This window comes from Gobius niger (assembly GCF_951799975.1).
Source record: "Gobius niger genome assembly, chromosome: 18".
NCBI lineage: Eukaryota > Metazoa > Chordata > Actinopteri > Gobiiformes > Gobiidae > Gobius > Gobius niger.
Window position 1 is genome coordinate 3,438,279 of NC_136869.1, and position 22,273 is coordinate 3,460,551.

The window sequence follows — 22,273 nt, forward strand, 5'->3', positions numbered from 1 at the left end:
ATCAGGCTCCAAATTCTACCATTTACTTTGCTTTAAACATAAAATAATTGTTAATCGAATGTTTAATGTCATGACACGTGTTAGCTAAGTCATGCTTTAGCCAAATCTAAAGCCAGATAAACTAGAAAGAGCATCGCCGAAGAGCTTCTACATTTTCTTGTCTGCATTACGTTTAACTTAGATAATGATTATTTCCCGAAAGGCGAAACCTAAATGTGTGAAATTCGATGGATTAGCGACGTGTACTAGGCAGTTTGTACAAACATTCATCTGGACCAATTAATTCCAACTTCTGTTTATATCAGACTTTTGCCTCAATATGCAGGTAATCATGATAAAGAAATGACATTTAATCAAAATCTGACAATTATTCATCTTAATAAATCCTCTCAAATCCAATGACAACCACCTGATGAAGTGTCTCCCATTGTTTTCAATGAAGCCGAAAGCCTTGTATTCACCATCGCTTGATTTGAACACCGGAGAGCCCCATTTCTGACTATTTTTACTCTAACTGGAGAAAAAATACAAGAAATCTGGTCTAAAACAGTGGTTCTCAACTGGTGTGATGTCGGGACCATCACCAAATCACAAACCGTGACCCAAAACAGAACAGTCTTGCCGTCAAAATGAGATACAGCATGTCCAAATTCTCAGAGATTTAAAGTTTAAATTTAAAAAGCTGCTTTCTTCAGGACCATTATGGACTCTTTGCAGTAAAAGAAAATCCAGCGAACCCCACAAAAACACAGCAAAGACGTACAAAAGATTCCAGAGTATCCAAGTATTGCAGAAAAAGCAGCTGTACCAAGAGAGAGGGAGGTTGCCGCCTTTATCTTGTGTTTCCTGTTCAAAACCACCACTTTGGCAGCAAGTTTTCCCTTTGTACTTAACTATATCTGATGTAAAAGTTTAGATTCTGTCAAACATGTGCAGAAGAAAAAGGAAATGCATCTAAAATGTGCCTTTGGGAGCTGTTGGAAAGAGCTTCTGGTCAGAGATCCCCGGTTTAAACTGATCTCCCCAAAGAGATTAGTGCCACTCGGATGAACCAGCTCCAGGTTTAGGCCGACAGAGTCAGACCGGGATCTGAGCCCGAGCTCGGACTGTAACAAGGTCCAGAGGGAGCTCAGTCACAAAGTCACGAGCTGAAATACGACGTCCTCTGGTTCACGTGACTTTACTCCAAACTTTGGGGACAGCGTCGTTTGTCATTGTTCCAGCCTCTGTCCTCCATAAAAAGAGCTGCCGTAAATCCACGCCGCAGTAAAAATATTTAATTTGTCCTATTAAATTATTGTAAAAGGATGAGCTGCAGCGGGAACACACGGACGGCAAGATCAGGAGTCGAACCCACAACCTCCTCCAGAGAGAAAACTTTATATTAGGAGAAAGAATTCTGTGAAAGTTATAAGTATGATGTGTAAGCCAAGTTTCATCTGTTTTAATAAGTTAATGAGATATTTGGAAGTGATACAGATCATCATCTTGTTTCATAGTGAAACTGGAAACTTTACCAAATTTATTTCTTGGCTAAATTTACAAACCCCAGCCCACAGTCATGGACAGCAGCTCCATATCACTAACTACATAAATGGCAGTGTATATTTTTATGTTGACAGTTTACAGCAACAGCCAACAAAAGGAGCTTCAACGATGACACAAAGATGTGCACTGAATGAAAGTGTCCTCCAGGTGGCGCTGTAGGGCCTGTGTTGCTATGTGTAATGTTGCCTTTCAATCTGTGCTGTCACAGGGAGAGATCAGGAGAGTAAAGCACAGACCGGTTGAACAGGAAGTGCAGACGTATTGTAAGTGTTTACAGATTTTAACAGCACAGACTCAACTCTGTCCTCCAGAGTGTGAACTCTCTCTGAGCGGATCTACAGCCTGAAACTACAGACGGGAGCGGAGAGGAGCACAGAAACATGGCAGAGTCCTCTCTGGAGTCTTTCCTGACGTGTTCAGTTTGTCTGGACATTGTGACTGAGCCGGTGTCTCTGAGCTGTCACCACAGCTTCTGCAAACGCTGCCTCACGGAGCACTGGGCCCGACAGCCGAGCAGGCCCTGCCCCGTCTGCAGGAGGAGGTCTTCAAAGGAGGCTTTAGACGTCAACTTTGCTCTAAAAGAGCTGAGCGTCTCCTTCAGACAGAAGCTCCAGCTGTCAGGCCAAACACAGGACCGGCCCAAACAGGACCGGCCCACACAGGACCGGCCCACACAGGAGCCTCCTGCACAGGGAGCGTCAGAGCCGCCCTCAGCCCAGACCCAGAGGCAGTGGTCCGTGTGCCCCTCTCACCCGCAGGTGCCCCCTCTCTTCTGCCTGGACGAGTCGCGCCCACTCTGTCCGCTCTGTGAGTTCTCTCTGCACCCACAGCACACGGTGGTGAGTGGAGAGGAGGCGCAGAGGAGGCTGAAGGAGCTGATCTCCTCACAGCTGCAGGCTCTGACTGAGGAGAAACATCAGTGTGAGGAGCTACAGCAGAGCTATGAGGAGATACAGCTCTACGCAGAGAAACAGGCGGGAGACTGCGAGCGCCACATCAGGGCGGGGTTCTCTCGGCTGCACCAGTTCCTTCAGGAGGAGGAGCAGAGGGCCTTATCCGCTCTGAGAGAGGAGCAGCTCCGACAGAAGAAGAACATCAGCCCAGAGCTGGAGAAGCTCCGGGAGAAGCTGAGCTCTGTGGACAAGATCATCCAGGAGCTGCAGCAGCAGCTGGAGACACACACCTACAGGCCCCGACAGGAGAGCACCCCGCCCCGCCCACGGCCCAAAGCAGGACTGCTCCTGGACCAGGCCAAAGTCCTGGGAAACCTGGGCTTCAGGGTCTGGACCCGGATGAAGAGACTGGTCAGATATCAAGCTGTCGTTTTAGATCCAAACACTGCGAGTCCGTACCTCAGTCTGTCTGACGACCTGAGCTCAGTGAGAAACACAGAGACTCTGAATAAAGAACTCCCTGAGGTCCCAGAGCGGTTCAGTCACTTTCCCATAGTCCTGGGCTCTGTGGGCTACAGCTCTGGGACTCACCAGTGGGACGTGGAGGTGGGAGACCACCCGGCCTGGGCCATAGGAGTCGCCAAAGAATCGGTCAAGAGGAAAGAAAAGTGTGTTACTTCACTTTTAAAGGGATCTTTTTTTTTTGGTTACTATGAAGGACAATACGGTGACGGCTCTAAACTTGTGAAAGTGAAGAAGTCTCCAGAGAAGATCCGAGTGAAGCTGGACTTTAACAAAGGAACTCTGTCCTTCTCTGACGCTGATCACATGACCCCCCTGTACTCTCTCACTGTGACCAAAGGAACATCAGACAAACTTTTTCCTTACTTTGCTGTGCGACCTGCAGGTGGCGCTAAAACCAAAGAACTGAAGATCTGTGAGGTTCAGAGTGAAGACAGTTGGTCCATGGATTACCCTCCTATTTTCTGAATATGGCTTTTGATTTCCTTTTGAGAGGAGAATTTAGGTGGCGGCTTTAACATCGATTTCTTGATAATAAATCTGGGACTGGGTTCAGACACAGAAACATCAGCTGCAGAGCAAAGGTTTAAACGCTCTGTTCATGATTATTGTACAGAAAGTCTGTTCTTAAGTGTCATTTTATTGAACATTGTGTCATTTCTGCTTCATGTCGACCAGGACTCTGTAATCATTAAATTAATCAGTAACAATCACTTTGTGAATATTAAATCTATGGTAAATTTCACTTTTAATTGTTGGAATCTGAATAAAATGGTCTTCAATGTCTCTACAGTGGAAAGTGTTTGTCCTGCCCCCGCACTTAGCCAGACAGGTAGATAATAACCATCATCTCACAAAACCCACCATTGTTCCTTTTTTCTGGGTTATTTGGCTGTACACATAGCATGGAGATTTATATAATATGAATGGTAAAACTGTGAACAAGAGACACAGAGAATATATGAGCTGATATGTAAACAACATGCATAAAAACAGCATTTTACTGGTATGAAATATTGTGATCTCTAATAATATAGTGGCCTATAGCCCCTTAATACACACAGATAGGCCCAACTGAAATGTAAACATGCTAACGTTAGCCGCGAGCTAACGGCTAACTAGCGTCTATGCTAACGCCTGATAAAACGTATAATGGGGGGAAGATTACTTGTCTAAACATCACAAAATACTCTTGGCAGTTAGTACTAAACATGCTCTTGTATATAAGACACAGCTGGTCAGGTACAGAAGTGGGTTTGACTGATTTTTCACTTCTCTCGAGAGACAGGAAGTGGCTAACGGCAGCACTTCCTGTGGGATTTAAAAATATACAGACAATGTAAATGTATTACTAATAAACAATAAAGGTTATAAGAACTGATTAACATCAAATAAATATCTGGGATAACTCATAAGGAGCCAGAACTGTATTTATGTTACGTTTAAAGACGCTGATATGAGTAAAAGTCATATTTATTTGCTTTTGAAGTTAGAAAAACATATCGAGGTCAATCAGGAACAAACATTGTTATTTTGTGATTTTATACAGTAATCTGAGGGAATATGTCTGATAGAAACCAGCTTTTTCTCAGAGATTAACAACGGTCTTTTTACTTGTTGAACTGGTTCAGGTTTGACGTCACACAAACAGCTGAATGCTTCACTGTTGATATTTTTAGTGTGTAATTATCCGCCCATCAAAGGGTGGAGCGTAAAATGATGTAATTTTAATGATAATAACAATAGTAATGTCCTTTCTTTACCGTACAAGCCTGTGTTGGCAAGTTTCTCAAAGCGTGACTTGCTCAATCTCTCCACATTTGAATGTTTTTAACCTCAATATGTGAAAATAAACGTGTGACTTTACTCCAGGCTGGAGCTGGGATTGTTTGTGGAGCTAAAGCTCAGAGCAGAACAGGCCTCTCTGACTCATGTGGAAACACGTGTTGAAGGAGCGACGGCTGTAACTTATTGTTCAGGGATAAAGAGAGTTTTAAATCTACTTCTGAGGAAGGTTCATGTATTTTGTTTGGTTCATTAGTTCAGGAACCGTGAAAAGAAACATTAATCTTAAATAAAATATTCTTTGTACCGGATTTAGTTGTTGCACATTTCCATTAAAAAAAACATTAAAATACACATTACAAATATAACCTATAAAATACAGACTTTGTATCAGATGGTTTCCTGCAACATAATCCCAACCTACAATTTATATGAAATAACAATAAAAAAAGGACTTGAGCTGACTCATATGTGTGAACAGTATAACTGGGCCGATGCCGACACAGTTATTGAGGATGTGGTGAAATGGTCTCGAATTATGAAGGGCTTTTTCATCAAGAGGAACTCAAATGTTCTTTACATCAATGAACCACTCACCCACTCACACTGAGACGACCGGCTCGACCACCTGTGCCACTGTCGCCCCCATTTGTTTAAATTTTAAGAGACAATTTGTTGTAGCTGTTGCGTTCTTCAGACGTACATGTCAAAACAAACCTAAAGCTGCACACAGTCACTGACAGCAGCTCCATATACTTGAGAAAAAAGACAAAGATTTCCTACTTTATTATTGACCTGTGCTGACAGTTTACAGCAACGGCCAATGTAAAGGAGCTTGTAGTGGAGGCGCTGTAGTATTGTGTTGCTATGTGTCATGTACTTTGCCTTTAAAGTGTTTGAGTCATAGGGAGAGATCAGGAGAGAACAAAGAAAAGACCGTTTGAACAGGAAGGACAGACGTATTCAGAGATTTCTACATGCACAGACTCATCTCTGTCCAAAGAAGAGTGTGAACTCTCTCTGAGCGGATCTACAGCCTGAAACTACAGACCGGAGCGGAGAGGAGCACAGAAACATGGCAGAGTCCTCTCTGGAGTCTTTCCTGACGTGTTCAGTTTGTCTGGACATTGTGACTGAGCCGGTGTCTCTGAGCTGTCACCACAGCTTCTGCAAACGCTGCCTCACGGAGCACTGGGCCCGACAGCCGAGCAGGCCCTGCCCCGTCTGCAGGAGGAGGTCTTCAAAGGAGGCTTTAGACGTCAACTTTGCTCTAAAAGAGCTGAGCATCTCCTTCAGACAGAAGCTCCAGCTGTCAGCCCAAACACAGGACCGGCCCACACAGGAGCCTCCTGCACAGGGAGCGTCAGAGCCGCCCTCAGTCCAGACCCAGAGGCAGTGGTCCGTGTGCCCCTCTCACCCGCAGGTGCCCCCTCTCTTCTGCCTGGACGACTGGCGCCCGCTCTGTCCGCTCTGTGAGTTCTCTCTGCACCCACAGCACACGGTGGTGAGTGGAGAGGAGGCGCAGAGGAGGCTGAAGGAGCTGATCTCCTCACAGCTGCAGGCTCTGACTGAGGAGAAACATCAGTGTGAGGAGCTACAGCAGAGCTATGAGGAGATACAGCTCTACGCAGAGAAACAGGCGGGAGACTGCGAGCGCCACATCAGGGCGGGGTTCTCTCGGCTGCACCAGTTCCTTCAGGAGGAGGAGCAGAGGGCCTTATCCGCTCTGAGAGAGGAGCAGCTCCGACAGAAGAAGAACATCAGCCCAGAGCTGGAGAAGCTCCGGGAGAAGCTGAGCTCTGTGGACAAGATCATCCAGGAGCTGCAGCAGCAGCTGGAGACACACACCTACAGGCCCCGACAGGAGAGCACCCCGCCCCGCCCACGGCCCAAAGCAGGACTGCTCCTGGACCAGGCCAAAGTCCTGGGAAACCTGGGCTTCAGGGTCTGGAACAGGATGAAGAGACTGGTCAAATATCAACCTGTCGTTTTGGATCCAAACACTGCACATCAATGTTTCAGTCTGTCTGACGACCTGAGCTCAGTGAGAAGGACAGAGGCTCGGAATAAAGAACTCCCTGAGGTCCCAGAGCGGTTCAGTCACTTTCCCATAGTCCTGGGCTCTGTGGGCTACAGCTCTGGGACTCACCAGTGGGACGTGGAGGTGGGGGACCTCCCTCACTGGGGCATAGGAGTCACCAAAGAGTCGGTCGAGAGGAAAGAAAAGAGTTTTACTTCACTTGAAAATGTATTATTGCGTTTTTATTACATTAAAGGACAATACGGTGACGGCTCTAAACCTGTGGAAGTGAAGAAGTCTCCAGAGAAGATCCGAGTGAAGCTGGACTTTAACACAGGAACTCTGACCTTCTCTGACGCTGATCACATGACCCCCCTGTGCTCTCACACTGTGCCCAAAGGAACATCCACCGACAAACTCTTTCCTTGCTTCTATGTGGGTCCTGCAGGTGGCGCTAAAACCAAAGAATTGAAGATCTGTGAGGGTCAGAGTGAAGACAGTTGGTCAATGGATTATCCTCCTATTTTTTGAATATGGCTTTTGATTTCCTTTTGAGAGGAGAATTTAGGTGGCGGCTTTAACATCAGTTTCTTGATAATAAATCTGGGACTGGGTTCAAACACAGAAACATCAGCTGCAGAGCAAAGGTTTAAACGCTCTGTTCATGATTATTGTACAGAAAGTCTGTTCTTAAGTGTCATTTTATTGAACATTGTGTCATTTCTGCTTCATGTCGACCAGGACTCTGTAATCATCAAATTAATCAGTAACAATCACTTTGTGAATATTAAATCTATGGTAAATTTCACTTCAATGTCTCTACAGTGGAAAGTGTTTGTCCTGCCCCCGCACTTAGCCAGACAGGTAGATAATAACCATCATCTCACAAAACCCACCATTGTTCCTTTTTGCTGGGTTTATTGGCTGGACACATAGCATGGAGATTGATATAATATGAATGATAAAACTGTGAACAAGAGACACAGAGAATATATGAGCTGATATGTAAACAACATGCATAAAAACAGCATTTTACTGGTATAAAATATTGTGATCTCTAATAATATAGTGGCCTATAGCCCCTTAATACACACAGATAAGCCCAACTGAATAAGTAAACATGCTAACGTTAGCCGCGAGCTAACGGCTAACTAGCGTCTATGCTAACGTCTGATAAAACGTATACTGGGGGGAAGATTACTTGTCTAAACATCACAAAATACTCTTGGCAGTTAGTACTAAACATACTCTTGTATATAAGTCACAGCTGGTCAGGTACAGAAGTGGGTTTAACTGATTTTTCGCTTCTCTCGAGAGACAGGAAGTGGCTAACGGCAGCACTTCCTGTGGGATGTAAAAATAAAACAGACCATGTAAAAGTATTACTAATAAACAATAAAGGTTGTAAGTAGAACTGTTCACACCAAAGAAAGTCTGGGATAACTCATAAGGAGCCAGAACTGTATTTATGTTAAATTTAAAGACGCTGATATTAGTAAAAGTCATATTTATTTGCTTTTGAAGTTAGAAAAACATATGGAGGTCAATCAGGAACAAACATTATTATTTTGTGATTTTATACAGTAATCTGAGGGAATATGTCTGATAGAAACCAGCTGTTTCTCAGAGATTAACAACAGTCTTTTTACTTGTTGAACTGGTTCAGGTTTGACGTCACACAAACAGCTGAACGCTTCACTGTTGATATTTTAAGCGTGTAATTATCCGCCCATCAAAGGCTGGAGCGTAAAATGATGTGATCTTAATGATAATAACAATAGTAATGTCTTATATTTACCGTACCAGCCTGTGTTGACAAGTTTCTCAAAGCGCGACATGCTCAATCTCTCCACATTTGAATGTTTTTAACCTCAATATGTGAAAATAAAAGTGTGACTTTACTCCAGGCTGGAGCTGGGATTGTTTGTGGAGCTAAAGCTCAGAGCAGAACAGGCCTCTCTGACTCATGTGGAAACACGTGTTGAAGGAGCGACGGCTGTAACTTATTGTTCAGGGATAAAGAGAGTTTTAAATCTACTTCTGAGGAAGGTTCATGTATTTTGTTTGGTTCATTAGTTCAGGAACCGTGAAAAGAAACATTAATCTTAAATAAAATATTCTTTGTACCGGATTTAGTTGTTGCACATTTCCATTAAAAAAAACATTAAAATACACATTACAAATATAACCTATAAAATACAGACTTTGTATCAGATGGTTTCCTGCAACATAATCCCAACCTACAATTTATATGAAATAACAATAAAAAAAGGACTTGAGCTGACTCATATGTGTGAACAGTATAATTGGGCCGATGCCGACACAGTTATTGAGGATGTGGTGAAATGGTCTCGAATTATGAAGGGCTTTTTCATCAAGAGGAACTCAAATGTTCTTTACATCAATGAACCACTCACCCACTCACACTGAGACGACCGGCTCGACCACCTGTGCCACTGTCGCCCCCATTTGTTTAAATTTTAAGAGACAATTTGTTGTAGCTGTTGCGTTCTTCAGACGTACATGTCAAAACAAACCTAAAGCTGCACACAGTCACTGACAGCAGCTCCATATACTTGAGAAAAAAGACAAAGATTTCCTACTTTATTATTGACCTGTGCTGACAGTTTACAGCAACGGCCAATGTAAAGGAGCTTGTAGTGGAGGCGCTGTAGTATTGTGTTGCTATGTGTCATGTACTTTGCCTTTAAAGTGTTTGAGTCATAGGGAGAGATCAGGAGAGAACAAAGAAAAGACCGTTTGAACAGGAAGGACAGACGTATTCAGAGATTTCTACATGCACAGACTCAACTCTGTCCTCCAGAGTGTGAACTCTCTCTGAGCGGATCTACAGCCTGAAACTACAGACCGGAGCGGAGAGGAGACCAGAAACATGGCAGAGTCCTCTCTGGAGTCTTTCCTGACGTGTTCAGTTTGTCTGGACATTGTGACTGAGCCGGTGTCTCTGAGCTGTCACCACAGCTTCTGCAAACGCTGCCTCACGGAGCACTGGGCCCGACAGCCGAGCAGGCCCTGCCCCGTCTGCAGGAGGAGGTCTTCAAAGGAGGCTTTAGACGTCAACTTTGCTCTAAAAGAGCTGAGCATCTCCTTCAGACAGAAGCTCCAGCTGTCAGCCCAAACACAGGACCGGCCCACACAGGAGCCTCCTGCACAGGGAGCGTCAGAGCCGCCCTCAGCCCAGACCCAGAGGCAGTGGTCCGTGTGCCCCTCTCACCCGCAGGTGCCCCCTCTCTTCTGCCTGGACGACTGGCGCCCGCTCTGTCCGCTCTGTGAGTTCTCTCTGCACCCACAGCACACGGTGGTGAGTGGAGAGGAGGCGCAGAGGAGGCTGAAGGAGCTGATCTCCTCACAGCTGCAGGCTCTGACTGAGGAGAAACATCAGTGTGAGGAGCTACAGCAGAGCTATGAGGAGATACAGCTCTACGCAGAGAAACAGGCGGGAGACTGCGAGCGCCACATCAGGGCGGGGTTCTCTCGGCTGCACCAGTTCCTTCAGGAGGAGGAGCAGAGGGCCTTATCCGCTCTGAGAGAGGAGCAGCTCCGACAGAAGAAGAACATCAGCCCAGAGCTGGAGAAGCTCCGGGAGAAGCTGAGCTCTGTGGACAAGATCATCCAGGAGCTGCAGCAGCAGCTGGAGACACACACCTACAGGCCCCGACAGGAGAGCGCCCCGCCCCGCCCACGGCCCAAAGCAGGACTGCTCCTGGACCAGGCCAAAGTCCTGGGAAACCTGGGCTTCAGGGTCTGGACCCGGATGAAGAGACTGGTCAAATATCAACCTGTCGTTTTGGATCCAAACACTGCACATCAATGTTTCAGTCTGTCTGATGACCTGAGCTCAGTGAGAAACACAGAGGCTCTGAATAAAGAACTCCCTGAGGTCCCAGAGCGGTTCAGTCACTTTCCCATAGTCCTGGGCTCTGTGGGCTACAGCTCTGGGACTCACCAGTGGGACGTGGAGGTGGGGGACCTCCCTCACTGGGGCATAGGAGTCACCAAAGAGTCGGTCGAGAGGAAAGAAAAGAGTTTTACTTCACTTGAAAATGTATTATTGCGTTTTTATTACATTAAAGGACAATACGGTGACGGCTCTAAACCTGTGGAAGTGAAGAAGTCTCCAGAGAAGATCCGAGTGAAGCTGGACTTTAACACAGGAACACTGTCCTTCTCTGATGCTGATCACATGACCCCCCTGTGCTCTCTCACTGTGCCCAAAGGAACATCCACCGACAAACTCTTTCCTTACTTCTATGTGGGACCTGCAGGTGGCGCTAAAACCAAAGAACTCAAGATCTGTGAAGTTCAGAGTGAAGACAGTTGGTCCATGGATTATCCTCCTATTTTCTGAATATGGCTTTTGATTTCCTTTTGAGAGGAGAATTTAGGTGGCGGCTTTAACATCAGTTTCTTGATAATAAATCTGGGACTGGGTTCAAACACAGAAACATCAGCTGCAGAGCAAAGGTTTAAACGCTCTGTTCATGATTATTGTACAGAAAATCTGTTCTTAAGTGTCATTTTATTGAACATTGTGTCATTTCTGCTTCATGTCGACCAGGACTCTGTAATCATCAAATTAATCAGTAACAATCGCTTTGTGAATATTAAATCTATGGTAAATTTCACTTCAATGTCTCTACCGTGGAAAGTGTTTGTCCTGCCCCCGCACTTAGCCAGACAGGTAGATAATAACCATCATCTCACAAAACCCACCATTGTTCCTTTTTGCTGGGTTCATTGGCTGGACACATAGCATGGAGATTGATATGATATGAATGGTAAAACTGTGAACAAGAGACACAGAGAATATATGAGCTGATATGTAAACAACATGTATAAAAACAGCATTTTACTGGGATAAAATATTGTGATCTCTAATAATATAGTGGCCTATAGCCCCTTAATACACACAGATAGGCCCAAGTGAATAAGTAAACATGCTAACGTTAGCCGCGAGCTAACGGCTAACTAGCGTCTATGCTAACGTCTGATAAAACGTATAATGGGGGGAAGATTACTAGTCTAAACATCACAAAATACTCTTGGCAGTTAGTACTAAACATACTCTTGTATATAAGTCACAGCTGGTCAGGGACTGAAGTGGGTTTGACTGATTTTTCACTTCTCTCGAGCGACAGGAAGTGGCTAACGGCAGCACTTCCTGTGGGATGTAAAAATAAAACAGACCATGTAAAAGTATTACTAATAAACAATAAAGGTTGTAAGAATAACTGTTGACGCCAAAGAAAATCTGGGATAACTCATAAGGAGCCAGAACTGTATTTATGTTACGTTTAAAGACGCTGATATTAGTAAAAGTCATATTTATTTGCTTTTGAAGTTAGAAAAACATATGGAGGTCAATCAGGAACAAACATTATTATTTTGTGATTTCATACAGTAATCTGAGGGAATATGTCTGATAGAAACCAGCTGTTTCTCAGAGATTAACAACAGTCTTTTTACTTGTTGAACTGGTTCAGGTTTGACGTCACACAAACAGCTGAACGCTTCACTGTTGATATTTTAAGTGTGTAATTATCCGCCCATCAAAGGCTGGAGCGTAAAATGATGTGATCTTAATGATAATAACAATAGTAATGTCTTATATTTACCGTACCAGCCTGTGTTGACAAGTTTCTCAAAGCGCGACATGCTCAATCTCTCCACATTTGAGTGTTTTTAACCTCAATATGTGAAAATAAAAGTGTGACTTTACTCCAGGCTGGAGCTGGGATTGTTTGTGGAGCTAAAGCTCAGAGCAGAACAGGCCTCTCTGACTCATGTGGAAACACGTGTTGAAGGAGCGACGGCTGTAACTTATTGTTCAGGGATAAAGAGAGTTTTAAATCTACTTCTGAGGAAGGTTCATGTCTCTTATTTTAGCTCATTGGTTGATTCGACATGAGCCGTGAACAAAAACAGGAGGAACATTTTGGATTCTACAACATATGCTCCTAATGACACAGAATATTACATTTCTGCAGAGGATAATAAAACAGTGGAGTAGGATGAGAATACAACTGTTTGGCGCCGTTAGTCACATCTCCATGGAGGCGAGCTGGAGACGTCCCGCTCTGAGCAAAGTTCCAGTCCGGTCTGAGGAGAGGAGCCGCTCACAGCAAACGCACAGGTTAGTTTGTTAAGTGTTTTTCGAGAGTAAAACAATCCGTAATTAAATAGATGCTTGTGTTTTCTTCTATTTCTGGGGTGAAATGTTTTAAAGAAAATATGCTTCATATCTGAACTTTCATCCTATAGCCAGTTTAAATAAATATATAAATATGAAACATTCGAAAATACGTGCACTGAATCACAGTGTCCTCCAGGTGGCGCTGTAGTGTTGTGTTGTTATGTGTAATGTACTTTATCATAGGGAGAGATCAGGAGAGAGCAAAGCACAGACCAGTTGAACAGGAAATGCAGATGAAAGTATTCAAAGCAATTTCAACAGCACAGACTCATCTCTGTCCTCCAGAGTGTGAACTCTCTCTGAGCGGATCTACAGCCTGAAACTACAGACCAGAGCGGAGAGGAGCACAGAAACATGGCAGAGTCCTCTTTTGAGTCTTATCTGACGTGTTCAGTTTGTCTGGACATTGTGACTGAGCCGGTGTCTCTGAGCTGTCACCACAGCTTCTGCAAACGCTGCCTCACGGAGCACTGGGCCCGACAGCCGAGCAGGCCCTGCCCCGTCTGCAGGAGGAGGTCTTCAAAGGAGGCTTTAGACGTCAACTTTGCTCTAAAAGAGCTGAGCGTCTCCTTCAGACAGAAGCTCCAGTCAGAGCCGCCCTCAGCCCAGACCCAGAGGCAGTGGTCCGTGTGCCCCTCTCACCCGCAGGTGCCCCCTCTCTTCTGCCTGGACGACTGGCGCCCGCTCTGTCCGCTCTGTGAGTTCTCTCTGCACCCACAGCACACGGTGGTGAGTGGAGAGGAGGCGCAGAGGAGGCTGAAGGAGCTGATCTCCTCACAGCTGCAGGCTCTGACTGAGGAGAAACATCAGTGTGAGGAGCTACAGCAGAGCTATGAGGAGATACAGCTCTACGCAGAGAAACAGGCGGGAGACTGCGAGCGCCACATCAGGGCGGGGTTCTCTCGGCTGCACCGGTTCCTTCAGGAGGAGGAGCAGAGGGCCTTATCCGCTCTGAGAGAGGAGCAGCTCCGACAGAAGAAGAACATCAGCCCAGAGCTGGAGAAGCTCCAGGAGAAGCTGAGCTCTGTGGACAAGATCATCCAGGAGCTGCAGCAGCAGCTGGAGACACACACCTACAGGCCCCGACAGGAGAGCACCCCGCCCCGCCCACGGCCCAAAGCAGGACTGCTCCTGGACCAGGCCAAAGTCCTGGGAAACCTGGGCTTCAGGGTCTGGACCCGGATGAAGAGACTGGTCAAACATCAACCTGTCGTTTTGGATCCAAACACTGCGTATTCAGTTCTCAGTCTGTCTGCAGACCTGAGCTCAGTGAGAAGGACAGAGACTCAGAATAAAGAACTCCCTGAGGTCCCAGAGCGGTTCAATAACTGGGCCATAGTCCTGGGCTCTGTGGGCTACAGCTCTGGGACTCACCAGTGGGACGTGGAGGTGGGACACCTCCCTGAATGGGGCATAGGAGTCGCCAAAGAGTCGATTGAGAGGAAAGAAAAGAGTCTTGCTTCACTTTTAAATGCATTTTTGGATTTCGGTCACTATAAAGGAAAATACCATAGCGGCTCTAAACTTGTGAAAGTGGAGAAGTCTCCAGAGAAGATCCGAGTGAAGCTGGACTTTAACAAAGGAACTCTGTCCTTCTCTGACGCTGATCACATGACCCCCCTGTTCTCTCACTGTGCCCAAAGGAACATCCACCGACAAACTCTTTCCTTTGTTTCATATCGGACCTGAAGAAGGCGGTGAAACCAAAGAACTGAAGATCTGTGAGGTTCAGAGTGAAGACAGTCAGTCCATGTATCATCCTAACTGTTTCTGAATGTGGCTTCTGCTTGTTTTATTACATTCTTAGTGAGAGGAGGATGATGTTTGAGTAATTATTAAAAACAAAAAGTTATTTTCTCTCACTGCTGCTTTAACATCTGTGTCTTGATAATAAATCTGGGACTGGGTTCAGACACAGAAACATCAGCTGCAGAGCAAAGGTTTAAACGCTCTGTTCATGATTATTGTACAGAAAGTCTGTTCTTAAGTGTCATTTTATTGAACATTGTGTCATTTCTGCTTCATGTCAAATTAATCAGTAACAATATTTTTTTTAAATATTAAATCTATGGTGAATCTCACTTTTTTAATGAACAGTGTTGTTGGAGTTTGGATTTTTAAGAATAAAATGTCTCTAAAGTGGAAAGTGTTCATTTGTTTTTTAAGTTGAGCATTTACTATTGGAAAAACATTGTGTGATCTCATTTTGACAGTGACCTATTTCCTCTTTTTCTTCAGTTTACTTTGTCCTCCATTAACCAAAGCTCATCTTGATGTTGATGTTGTCATTCTTATTGTTGATTATTGACGTGTCTGATAGAAACCAGCTGTTCATCAATAATAATAATCATGAATCTTAATAAAGAAGTTTCTAATAGAGACGGTTTCCTCTGTCTTTTCTTTGCAGCTACAGTCACAAACCTCTCCCACATCACCATGGGATTTCATCATACCTACAATGAAATGCAAAGACACGCCTCTACACTCCAAATATGGGCGTGACCAGAGCGTTGTGCCAGAACATGAGTCACTTTTTACCGCGCAGTACATTTTGATTCTGCTTGAGTAATATATTTTTGGAATAATAAAGAAAAACCTTCATGTTACAGTTTAGTCAAGGTAGATTCTCAATCATCCAGGCCCAACATCTGCTGTGGGTCTGCACATGGAGGAGACAGAGACAGTCGTCAGCGGGGGTTTGGTTTGAGAGAGCAGCTTTAACCTCTTAACTCCCGCCTGAACCGAGAGCATTTTCTCCAAATCCTGAAGGTCAGTGTAACACCTCATTTGAAAGCTAAGATCTACAAAACTCATCTAAATGGATCTTTTTCCTCACATTTTTGTCATTTTTTGTCACATTTTTTTGTCATTTTTTTGGTCATTTTTTTGCTTTTTTGTCATTTTTTTAAATCTTTTTTTGTCACATTTTTTGTCACATTTTTTGTCACATTTTTGTCTTTTTTTTGCTTTTTTGTCATTTTTTGTCACATTTTTGTCACATCTTTGTCCTTTTTTGTCCTTTTTTGTCAATTTTTTGTCAATTTTTTGTCTTTTTTTTGCTTTTTTGTCATTTTTTGTCACATTTTTGTAATTTTTTGTCACATTTTTGTCATATTTGTGTCACATTTTTGTCCAATTTTTTGTCACATTCTTGTTATTTTTATGGTCAATTTTTTGTTATTTTTTGTCACATTTGTGTCATTTTTTGTCACATTTTCGTCACATTTTTTGTCACATTTTTGTCACATTTCCATCATTGTTTTCGTCTCAGTTTTGTTGCTATTTTCACACCTTTTTTCCAGAAGCTTTTGAATTGGGGTAAAGCCAAACTGGACAAAAAGTGCTCGGTTCAGGTGGGAGTTAAGGGGTTAAGGAAGGCCATGAGTGAGAGATGGATCAACAGACGAGGAGGACTCTCTTTACAGGAGCCGAGTCTTTGGGATCCGTTCATTTCAAAGAGCCGTTCAAAAGACTGTCTCTTTTTAACCTCTTCACTCCCACCTGAAGCAAGCACATTTTTCTCTAGTTCGACATAACCCAAATATAAAAGCTTTATTAAAATGGTGCAGAAATGAGGAGAAAACGAGGATGACACGCAACATAAAAGCGATGAAAGTACAACAAAAAAGTGTCTAAATTATGAGGGTTTGAATATTAAAAGTGGTTAATGTGAGTGAGGAAAAGTGAATGGTCCTATTTTCTCCAGTTTCAGACCAAAAGTCTCATCTTTTCATGCAAACAACATGTCTCACAGGTTCAAAAGTTCATTTACTTCTGTTGTTCAACTTAAACTGTGAAACTACTATATGATATAGACTCATTACATGCAAAGTGAGACATGTAAAGCCTCTATTTGTTATCGTTTTTATTATTATGGCCCTGTTTGTGAAAATCTCAGAAAATTAGAGTATTTGGACTGTAAGCCCTAAAGTGGAGTGATGTTATTGAGGAGACATTTCCTGCGATGTCTCCTCCTCTTCTTCTTTGTTGTGTCCTTGACCAAAATAAGTGAACATATCGCTCTCTGAAACCCTTTTAAAGCGAGAACGCTCACCTGAAGCTGAACTTTAATTACTAAAACCATGTCAAACCGCCTCTGTGCATGTCTTCCATTACGCCTTTTCCAACAAACCGCCCCGACATTTCACAAACCCGAGTGGACACGAGGCTCGGGGCAGAAGTCAAACAATTATCTCTCCTCTCCGCAGCTGCCAGGATTCGAGCTGGAAACCCCGCAGCATCCTCCCCTCTCCGACTTTCCTAAAGCTTTCTGAAGGAGAGGAGTTGTGGGCGGACAGCTTTGTGCCTTATCGCGCTGATCCGACTTTCCCCGGCTGCTCCTCTGTCAAAGGGAACGCCGTCAAAACCGCCGCCTCTGAAAATCAATGGAGTTTAGATAAAGCCGGCGATGGAGCTTCGCCGACGCGGATCTGAGGCGGTTTTGGAGTGGAAACGCCGGAGCGAGGGAGGATTTCAAGGAGACGCTGCCGGTGAATAAGGGAAAAACTTACATTTAGAGATATCAGTTTGAAACGTTACATAAATATGAGGAAGAATTGTGGTGCAAGTTGTCAGTTGTTTTGTGTTTTTATATGTAAAAACGTTGCCTTGTCTTTCATTAAATCAAACAGGGAATTCGATATTGATAAAGTCCAAGCCTGTAAAGTGTGGAGTCTGCAGGAGCTACTGAAGTGGAGAGCGGAATATCATTTGGAAAAAAAACCTGTGCTGGGTGACCGGGAGAGTCAGGGCCATCAGCGTAAAATGATTAATTAATAACAGACTCCCACAGTTGTGCTTTACAGGCCTAAAGGCTTTAACCTGACTGCAGCAGGAGCCTGGGCCTTATCAATTAAAGCAGTACTAAGTAACTCCTGCCCCTAGAGGCCATAAGCGCCACTGCAGGTGTCGTAGCAAGTTACGTTTTTTACTCATTAATTGTTCGTGAGAGCAAATACTACGCTGACAGAAAAGACAAAGGGACAGAGGGATATTGTGCATCCAAGATCATTTTTTTCACTCAAACTTGGCTGTAAATAAAGTGGCGCTAGCCCACAGTTAGCTTTGCCCGTTAGCCTGTTAGCTTCTTCTTCGTGATCCCAGTAGTGGACCTGGGGTCCATTAGAGACACCGGGGGGAGATGAACGACCGCCCAATCATATCATTAATACTTGTATTACCCAAGAGGGACTATGAAAAGGATTTATTAAGGTAAACAAGTTACTTAGTACTGCTTTAAGTCAACACATTGTGTGCCGCACTAAACTGGGATCTAGTTGTAGAGTGCCAACAATCAAGACCATTTTTCATGATATCTGTAGCACCACAGCATATTCTATGTTATAGCTGTGGACTCATGCTATGGCTGGTTTGAAAGGTGAGACTCTAAACTCTCTGTAGGTGAAACAGTTTCATTCTACGTGAATAACAGATTTTTTTCTAGATTCTAAGATAATTAGTGTTTTATGAAACTCTCCTTTCTGATTAACTCCTCTCTCCTTTCTGGACAGACGCTAACGTTATGTGAAGAGGAAAATGCCTAAATATATTTGTTTCAAGGCAATTTTCAAAGACAACATTGATGACACGTTTTGAAACACGCGTGTTCTCGATCTCTTTTTGTGGCGTGTGCCTTTAAACAGCCTGGTTCTCGGATTGAAGACTTTAACAGGATGTTTCTCAGTCGTCCAATTTTAACCATTTTAAAACTCAGAGAATCTTTCCATGTGAAGCCACTCTGCTTTGTCAAACGCTCCAGAGAGCGAGAGAGAAGCGTCGGCTTTACAACTGTTCACTACGCAACACCACGCCCCCTCAGACTAACACCACGCCCCCTCAGACTAACACCACGCCCCCTCAGACTAACACCACGCCCCCTCAGACTAACACCACGCCCCCTCAGACTAACACCACGCCCCCTCAGACTAATACCACGCCCCCTCAGACTAACACCACGCCCCCTCAGACTAACACCACGCCCCCTCAGACTAACACCACGCCCCCTTAGACTAACACCACACCCCCTCAGACTAACACCATGCCCCCCCAAGTGTCGTCAGCTGGAAACGATCCTGCAAACTTTAACTTAAAAGGTGAACGACCTACGAGTTGAACCAAAACTCTGTAAACATGTGGGCCGGTCTAAATCATTAGACTCAGCCGCTGCTGCCTCCCACAAAGGAAATGACCATATTTGGATTACAGCATCTCTTATTAAAACTGACATGTTAGAGGAGAAAACTATAGCCAAGCATCTGAACAGAAACAGACTGAGCGTGTGCATGAATTTAAAGTGCATTTGTAGAAAGTCCAGACTCTTAAAGCTGATGTAATCTTCAGCCACTGGAGCGATCGGTCTCCCAGATAAGGATCAGTTTCCTCAAAATGTCAGCGCAAAGTGTTAGAAAACAGACGAGCCGAGCGTCGTAACGCGAGCCGCCTGTTTGACTTATCCCAGACACGGAGAGAAAGGGCAGATGGATAAACTTTCAGGAGCAGACGACGAGTGACAAACATGAGCCTGAGAGTTAAAGTTACTCTACGTAAAGTCATCCTGCTTTCATCCACGTTAGAACTGTGTTTCTGTGGCTCGATACGTGAACTCAATAACAACATCTACAGCTCCATATGCTGAGGATCATGATAAACGATGTTATTAAAGACCTTATAATGTTAGACAAGTACTTAATGTTAAAATATCCCACAATGAACATAAAATACAATGAGACACAGCTTACTTTGGGTTTAAAATAAATTATTACTTTTGAAAAATGTGGGGAAAATACAAATAAATGCAGAAACGATAAACTTTGAGCCCAGAATGTATTGTTTATTCGTCATTTATTGTCGATATAGTCATTATTGTGACAGCTATAAATGTGGAACTCCAATGTGGGAGACAGAACAGTGGAAAAACTACCGTCTTAAATGTGCTGAATGACTTGAAATCGCTTGAATAAATGCTCTTTATGTTGAATTTAGTCAGAGATCAGTAAAGATGCTAGCGCCAGTGGAACAAGCAGAAATCCCACTTGAAATCAGACAAATGAATTTACTTTTTTACTTGAAATGACACAAAATAATCTGAATTAAGAACACATTTAATTGTTCCATTGGTGATAAGAGGTTTTATCTGATCTAAGACCAAACCAAACCTGCTCAAACTTTACATTTAGTCCTTAATTAAAGGGGCGAGATGCAAGTTGGCCATTTTATACTCACGACTGCCACCTTTGGTCATACGTGTAACTGCAGCTTCTATAATAAGCTTGTGCATGACTTTCTGAGTGACAGTGCAGGATTTTAGAGGCAGTTGTGGTGAACAGGTCTGGGCTCATTCTACGCATTAGGACATGGCTGGAACATGGAGGAGGAAAACACTTAGTTTTAACATTATTAAACTCCGTATAGCCCCGTTAAGTAGATTTACTTCATTTCTTCCTCTCTCACATGTGCTTAAAGTTTAGTTTGGTTTTGAGTGGGACATTTCTTATTTAACCTCTTACCCTCCGCCTGCACCGAGTGCATTGTCTCCAGTTTGGCTTCACCCAAATCTAAAAGCTTCTCGACTGGAGAGCAATTTGAAAGCTAAGACCTACAAAAGTGATTGTAGCTTATACGTCACATTGTTGACATGTTTTCATCTGTTTTTTTGGTCATGTTTATGTCAGTTTTTCATTGCTTTTTTTGTGCTTTTTGTCACTTTTTTGTTGCTTTTCTATTGGTTTTTATCATTGCTTTTTTTGTCGTGTTTTTGTCACTTTTATATCGTATTTTTGTTGCCTTTCCTGCATGTTTTCGTTGCTCTTTTGCCTCTTTTTTGTTGCGTTTTCATCACTATTTTCATGCTTTTTTGTTTGTTTGTTGTGGCTTTTAGATTTGGGTAAAGCAGGAGAAACTGTGCCTGGTTCAGGTGAGGTTAAGGTTCATGTCAGAGTAAAAACAGACCAAACTCACCCTTTACTATGTTTATTTTATGATGTTTTGGCGAGTATCTCCAGAAAATCACTCCCAAAATGGCGTCTCTCCCTCGTCTTTCCCGCGCTCATTCATTCACAAACACTGACATGTTCGGTATCCACGTGTAGCGCGAAAGGCAGTAACCGAGATGCCGCTGTAATCCAAATATGGTCGTTTCCTTTGCGGGAGAAAAGTACAGGCGCATGTGCAGACTTTCCAAAACCTTTCTCCAAATGAGCTTCCTCTCCTGCAAACAGCGCCTCCTCTTTAGTCGCTCCTACAGACTCCAAACTTTCCACAATATTTTGAAGGTTCGTCCCCCACGGCGAGAGTGCGACTGTTTTTGAGTCATAAACATGCGGGATGAGTTCACCGTAACCTCGTAAAGAACTCCATCACCTCCACATTTGTCAGAAGATCAGTACCTCTCGTCTCCCTCCGTGTTGTGCTTTCATTCACATTCGGGGGCGCCGGGCCGTGTTGCCTTCAGGCGTGTCGGAATCTCCGGCGCCCCCCGTGACGCCGACGGAGCCGCTGTTGAACACGACAGAACCCCGGGCGAAAAAACGCTCACGCCGAGAGAGACTCACAGGCTTTGTTTTAAACGCTCGCATCAAAACATGAGGAAAAAAACAAAAGTTAAAGTGAATGTTTCTGTGCAGGAGGAGCTCATCTACCTCAGAAAATGTGTGTTTGTGTCAATTTGTGTGAGTAGCTCAAACGATAGCCCCGAGCAGAATCTTCTCCCATGAAAATATACAACTTTATGTGGCAAGGAAACATCTTACAGCTCGTCTTCATTAGATCAAGTCTGAGTCATTTTAAAAGGGAGATATTAGTAAAACACCAAACACATCACCCTGTGTATATTCCTCCTGTCTTTAGCCACTGCTACGGTCTCCCACAAAGGAAATGACCATATTTGGATTACAGCGCCATCTTGGTTGCCTTTCGTGCTACACGTGGATACCAAACGTGTCTGTGTTTGTGAATGAATAAGCGTGGGAAAGACCAGGGAGCGACACAGACATGTGGGAGTGACTTCTGGTAAATCAAACACCATAAAATAAGCTTCGTAAAGAGTGAGTTTGGTCTATTTTTTACTGTGCCTTAAAGGGACTATAAAGAGTTTAAAACTGTTAAAATTATGTATCTTCCTCCCCCTACATGTTCTAGCCTGGCCTAATGTGTAGAATGAGCCCAGACCTGTTCACCACAACTGCCTCTAAAATCCTGCACTGTCACGGGGTCTGAAGTGCCGTCATGCACAAGCTTAATATAGAAGCTGCAGTTACACGTGTGGCCTGAGGTGGCAGTAGTGAATATAAAATG

General features: G+C 43.9%; 6 protein-coding genes across 6 annotated transcripts in view; all 6 read left to right on the forward strand.

Moving 5' to 3' along the window:
• The first annotated feature begins 1,749 nt into the window (after positions 1–1,749).
• The window catches only part of LOC306977700 (E3 ubiquitin-protein ligase TRIM62-like), a 202,749-nt gene continuing 182,225 nt past the window's right edge, over positions 1,750–22,273 (forward strand). Inside the window, exon 1 of the mRNA XM_079576125.1 lies at positions 1,750–1,811. The gene's annotated coding sequence lies outside the window, so the exon portion shown is untranslated. The remainder of the gene's footprint in view (positions 1,812–22,273) is intronic.
• On the forward strand, positions 1,919–3,431 carry LOC306977795 (E3 ubiquitin-protein ligase TRIM11-like; the record flags this gene model as incomplete). The annotated part of the gene is made up of 1 exon (XM_079576237.1): positions 1,919–3,431. The coding sequence occupies exon 1, from the start codon at positions 1,929–1,931 to the stop codon at positions 3,429–3,431; it is 1,503 nt and encodes a 500-aa protein (XP_079432363.1). The 5' UTR covers positions 1,919–1,928.
• LOC306977796 (E3 ubiquitin-protein ligase TRIM35-like) lies at positions 5,734–7,299 on the forward strand (the record flags this gene model as incomplete). The annotated part of the gene is made up of 1 exon (XM_079576238.1): positions 5,734–7,299. Exon 1 carries the CDS (start codon positions 5,824–5,826, stop codon positions 7,297–7,299), a length of 1,476 nt encoding a protein of 491 aa, XP_079432364.1. The 5' UTR covers positions 5,734–5,823.
• LOC306977798 (E3 ubiquitin-protein ligase TRIM35-like) lies at positions 9,661–11,137 on the forward strand (the record flags this gene model as incomplete). Its single annotated transcript, XM_079576240.1, has 1 exon — positions 9,661–11,137. Exon 1 carries the CDS (start codon positions 9,662–9,664, stop codon positions 11,135–11,137), a length of 1,476 nt encoding a protein of 491 aa, XP_079432366.1. The 5' UTR covers position 9,661.
• Positions 13,330–22,273, forward strand: part of LOC306977799 (E3 ubiquitin-protein ligase TRIM11-like) — a gene marked incomplete at its 3' end in the record, with an annotated part of 180,920 nt that continues 171,976 nt past the window's right edge. Inside the window, exon 1 of the mRNA XM_079576241.1 lies at positions 13,330–13,546. Within this exon, the coding sequence (XP_079432367.1) occupies positions 13,337–13,546 (210 nt within the window). The 5' untranslated portion in view covers positions 13,330–13,336. The remainder of the gene's footprint in view (positions 13,547–22,273) is intronic.
• On the forward strand, positions 13,556–14,671 carry LOC306977800 (zinc-binding protein A33-like; the record flags this gene model as incomplete). The annotated part of the gene is made up of 1 exon (XM_079576242.1): positions 13,556–14,671. A coding segment is annotated over one exon (1,116 nt), but the record flags the coding sequence as incomplete, so codon positions are not given.